General features: G+C 35.2%; 1 protein-coding gene across 1 annotated transcript in view; it reads right to left on the reverse strand.

Annotated features, from left to right (window-relative positions):
* Positions 1-5,239, reverse strand: part of BNIP3L (BCL2/adenovirus E1B 19kDa interacting protein 3-like) — a 9,014-nt gene extending 3,775 nt beyond the window's left edge. The window contains exons 1-4 of the mRNA XM_009319533.1: positions 5,043-5,239; positions 3,196-3,268; positions 1,273-1,376; positions 345-494 (exon numbers count right to left, since the gene is read on the reverse strand). Of these exons, the coding sequence (XP_009317808.1) occupies positions 345-494; positions 1,273-1,376; positions 3,196-3,268; positions 5,043-5,209 (494 nt within the window). The 5' untranslated portion in view covers positions 5,210-5,239. The remainder of the gene's footprint in view (positions 1-344; positions 495-1,272; positions 1,377-3,195; positions 3,269-5,042) is intronic.
* Positions 5,240-5,465: the final 226 nt, after the last annotated feature.

Raw genomic sequence — 5,465 nt, forward strand, 5'->3', positions numbered from 1 at the left:
TTCCCTACATTATAACCTGAAGCATTTAAGCAGAAGACGCGGATAATCAAATGGCATATGTTATAATTGCAAAGGTTATTTGCAAATTCATGATGATCCAAGTTTCTTATATTGAAAATGCATGATCTGTTCTAGAAATAAAACATATTAATGGCTGCAAAGTTTTCAATTGCTGCAAAGTTTTCCTGCATTTCAAAAAGTGCACCAAGTCATTCTTGGGCAAGGTGCAACAATACTCTAGTTATTCTAGATAAAGCCCTTTTCAGCAGACACCTGACATACAAGTAAAGTGGAAAAGGAAAGCCAGATGCAAAAGTTGAAGTGAGAATTAGGTTAATACTTACCCTAGTCCCAAAGCCAAAACATGAGATATGAACAGAGACGGAATGAAAACCTTAAGAAATTCTGCAGAGAAAATGCCACCTTTTTTCATTGCTCCACTTTTTCTCATACTTAAAGACACGGAACGTTTAGGATGTCTGAAATGAAATTCCCTGAAAGAAGAGGGGGAAGGGGGAAAAATTCAACAAGATTTTTTTGGTTTTTTTTTTCCCCCACACACAAATGCACAGATCTCTGTAGGAACATTTTTTTTTAAAAAGTACAAAGAGCTACAGATCAAAGCAAGAGATCCCTTACACAGAGTAAGGAATCAAAGAGAATAATAGGAGGTATTGTGGAGAGACCACTTACACAGACAGTATAGAGACAAAGGGAGCAGTAGCTGAAGAGAGAGGTAGGTCCGAGAGAGGGAATTTCAGGATGTGATTTGTTAGCAAGAGCCTCATTTTTTGTTCCAAACAGAGATACAGAAGTCTGCCAGATTTAGACAGCATCCTCTATTTTAATAAAAATGCTTTGCATTCAAGGATCTCAACGTTTCCCCTTCCGTGGATGAACATTACATATTTTACATAGAAAAAAAAAAAAGGTACAGAGAATTTAGGAGACTTGCTCAACACTATTCCATTCAATAAGCCAAAACTAAATCCCATGAATCCCAGCTCCAAGTACCCAGCTCTCCCAATAACTATAATTTTGTCAAGAAACCTTGTAATCAGCTTGCTGTGGATTTATATTACTTTCAATAAAAAGGTAATTCCGTTGCTATTAAGATTTTCATACTTCATTGTTTTGACTTTTTGTAGCCTCCTCAAAGAGAAATCTATCTTTTTCTAAGATGATCTTATTTGGAGAGCCAGAGTAATTCCATGCAATTGTGACTTCTCTTCTTCATATAAAATATTCATTAAAAAAAAGAGTTTAACTCACTTGGGAGGAATGTTTTCAGGCCTACTTGACCAGTCTGACACCCAGTCAGCACTTTTCTTCAAAACTTCCAACTCTTTCTCTCCTTCTACTGCTTCTTCTTCAGACTGAAAATATACATGGGACAAGCCTTATAACACTCAATTAGCTCCTCCTTACAGTGTTAAATTGAGAGCAACAACAACAGTGGTAAAATGATAAGTACCAAATGGTGGCACCTGATAAACAAACAAGTGCTCTTGGCCTACTGATTATTTAGAAGAGATTTTATTATGCTAACAGGAGGATCTGCAGAAGTCAGTACACCACAAATTTTGTTACTATATCCAGGACTTCCACATCATTGCAAGTTGTTTTATTTTTTTAAAACTAACAAAAAAGGATTATTTTTTAATTAAATGTAACAAACCAGCATTACGCAAAAAAAATTAAACAAAGCTTTTACAAATGGCAAAAACTTTAGTTTGATGGCATTCAATTTAAACTGTACAGAACGTGGCTAAAGCACAGAAAGACAGCCTAATAAAAAGGTTTCAAAAGCAGTATTTTCTCTTTTTTAAAGGTGTTATTAGTCATTTAGAATTTATATTATTTGCAACTAGCAGCTTCTACTGGGTGCATCCCAGAGGCACTAGAGAAAGGCAAGCACTCACTACAATTGCCTTGATCCAAAGATTTAGCATTACATCATTAGATGCAAATGTTACTGTATAGGAAAAAAATAAATTAGAAAGACTAGAGAACGCCACTGACTTTGGTACAAACTCCTCCTTAGTAGTAAAACAATTTCCTGAGTGACCCTTAGTAAAATAAGATAAACCACTTACAACATTAAAGTGGGAACCATACCAAAACCAGAAGTAATCAAATAGGACAGTCACAAAAGTGAGATGGCAGACCTAACCAACAACTTCATTCGGATCGTTCTGGCTCTGTAGGGCAGAACTGCAACAGTCCCACTGTTCGGCCAGGTCTTTGACAAACTGAAATGCAAGGTTTCATTCTTCCAGGAATGCTTTTTATTTATATTGCTGAAGGCAGCAAATTCTATTAAATGATCAAACTAAGAGTTCAGCATTAGTCTCCTCTCAGTTTGTATTACAGAGATTACTCACTATCATGTGAGCTGACTATCTGTAGAGCAATAAACTGAACACCCTGAAATCTTGTGCAGAAACATAAACATTTCAAAAACAAAACAGGTTTGACACACACAGCACAAGCAGAGTGTTAAACAACAATATGACTGCTACTAAGCAGGGGATTTCTCAACTTTAGAGATGGAGCTTTGTTTTTCCCCCCTCACTCCAAAGCTATTAATCTCTGCAAGTCAAATTTCAATTAATACAGAATGTAAGCCTAAACAAAGTTTACTAACCCTGCCTCGTTGTTAACAATAATTGTTCTGAAATGTGTTTTAATTTAATAAAAAACTTTATTCTGAAAACAACCCCTTAAAAGAAAAGATAATTTAGTTAAACTAACCTAAGCTTGAGTGCACAAAAATTATTTACTATACCTATTTACAGGGAGGTACTATATAAAGTTCTAATAAAGAAGATTGTTCTTGCAGGTTTTTACTCAAAGTACAAGACAAGTAAACAGCCTTACCCAAATGACTAAGGGACATCTCCAAATTTTGAATAAATAAGGTTTATTTAATTCATTTGCTTGTACTGCAGCTAACAGCCAAGTTTAGGGTCTCAGAACGAAAAAAAAAAAAAGTTGCTTGCAAGCAGTAGTTTAATGCTTTTTTTTTTTGACACATAAAATGCATAACATTTTAGACCTTTTGACCTGACAGAGAGCTTGCTCTACCCCTCAAGTACTCCTAATACTCATCTATATGATCTATATACAATATCCACAACTTCAAAATATATTTTTTTAAAGTTAATGTATTTTAAAGGTTAATGAAGAAAATACCTGAGAACTACTGTCTTTACTTGTGTGCATTTCCACATCAAAAGTTATCTGTCCATCTTCTTGAGGTGAAGGGCTAAAGAAAAATTGATTTCATTATGTCATTTTGTCATACCACACTGTCACCTAAAGAATCATTAGTGTAAATAGCATCTCAGCTGAATCATTTCCACATGCACTTCTGCGCACTATTCAGATGAGTTACAGACTACACTACCTTTCAGATCACAAATATCAGTGTTAGAAAGTCTTCCAAACCCCCTCATCTTTTCAATTTTTTTCCATTTGTAATCCTACCTTTCTCAACAGGGTTGACCGTCCTTCCACTGAAGCAAAGAAAGCATTGTCCAAAACTTCCAACTGCTACACAAAAGATGTAGATCCCTTCCTTCTTTTAGATAACACTGCCAATATTGTGAATGATACCTCTTTTTGTATCATTACAAGCAGAAACATCACACATCAAAACACCTTTTAATGCTTGGCAAGAATACATATTCCCCTTGTTAGCCTCACTTTAAATATTAAAAATTTGCTAATCTACTTGAGAAATTAATCAATTATCACACCTCAACCAAGGAAACGCTAGAGAATTTAAGTCAGGAACAATACAAAATGCTGTATGATGCACCAATGCAGGTGTGTCTCATTAAATCGCTAAGGGCATCTTTTTAACCTGACTTAAGCTTTCACGAAAAAGGTGTATTTTAGAAATACCCAAAAAAACCCCAAACCACCACATTCAAGAGCAAATTACTGTTTAGAACTTTTAGAAAAGAATGCAAAATATCAAAGTACCTCCCCTTTCTTGTATGTTACTTCAACTGTCAAAAGGGGAAAAGAATTACCAAAAAGTTAACAAGTGGAAAATTAAGTTTAAAAAAAAAAAAAGAAAAAAAAAAAGAAAAAAAAGAGGAATCTGTCTTCATTCACTTAAAACGTGGGTAATGATTGAAAAAATCATTACATGCTAGTAAAAGAAACTATGCAACCATCATCTAGCAAACATTCCTGGTTGGACTGGAAAGTACTAAACTACTGACAGCTAGTTCCTTAGCAACACAGATGTAACAAACTATTTCCTATAAACGTAAGCATTCTATTTTAAATACTCGTATGGATTATTTTCGAACAGTCTATTACATTCAGTAATTAAATCTGGTCTAACTAATTTTAAATAGGTTTTATATCTGATCAACCACTTATATAAGCTACACAGTAGACATGACACCCATCAAAACCAAAGGAGGCACGAGCAGAAGGACAGCTAAATTTACATATAGAAACCGCTCAAGGATTTCCAAAACTGCCCCAAAACTCCCTAGAAAAAAGGTACAATGAACACATAAGAATATCATAATGCTCATATGTGCCTCGAAGGATTATATTGTTAGTTAAGAAATATTTTGCCTTCACAGGAAAAAAGGAGAATACTGAAAGCAAGGAGTACAAATTCTGAGAATATTTTTTTCTGTTAAGTCCAGTGATATGTTTTATTATGCTTGAATAAATATAAAGCACATGTACATAACATTATTATTAATGAGCCAGTAAAATTAGATTTTTTTATTCCACGTGTGATTCATGACAATGACAAGTTTAACTGTGGTCTTGATGGGTTTTTTTTTTCTTTTCTTCTTTCCCACCCCTGGATTCCTTAGCTTTCTGTAGCAACGATATATCTTTCAAGTCAGATGTCTTATTTGATATCCAGTTATCATGAGCCAGCAAGTACTCCAAATACTGGAGCATGACAAACTTAAGCCTGAGAAAAAGCTTTACCCCTCCATTAGCATCTACAGGATAAAAACTGCAATAAATTGTATGCAGGACAGCAAACATTTCTTTACCTGTCACAGTGGGAACTACCTCTTGAGCTGCTCTGTCCTGATTCATGCTGGGCGTCCAGGAGAATTTTTTCCATGTCTCCGTTGTGGATGGAGGATGATGAAGGGACATGTTCCAGACCTCCATTTTTCCCATTGCCATTATCATTGCTATTGCCATTGCCGTTCATCTGTAACTCCACCCAGGAACCTGTTGGGCCAGCCAGACATCATTTCATTAAAAGCAGTGAAACTAAAACCCACCTTAAGTTTATCAATTAGACACAGAAAAAAAACATGAATATGGTGAATTCAGATAACATACACTGTTGCTGGGGGAAAGCTCATAAACATGTACTGGAGACAAGAGTGACATGTTTCTTCCTCTTTCATCAACAAAAACACCCCTAAAAAGTTATGTTTTGTTGCTACCTACCCCCAGAGCTA

The sequence above is a fragment of the Pygoscelis adeliae genome, unplaced genomic scaffold, assembly GCF_000699105.1.
Source record: "Pygoscelis adeliae isolate BGI_AS28 unplaced genomic scaffold, ASM69910v1 Scaffold372, whole genome shotgun sequence".
Lineage (NCBI taxonomy): Eukaryota > Metazoa > Chordata > Aves > Sphenisciformes > Spheniscidae > Pygoscelis > Pygoscelis adeliae.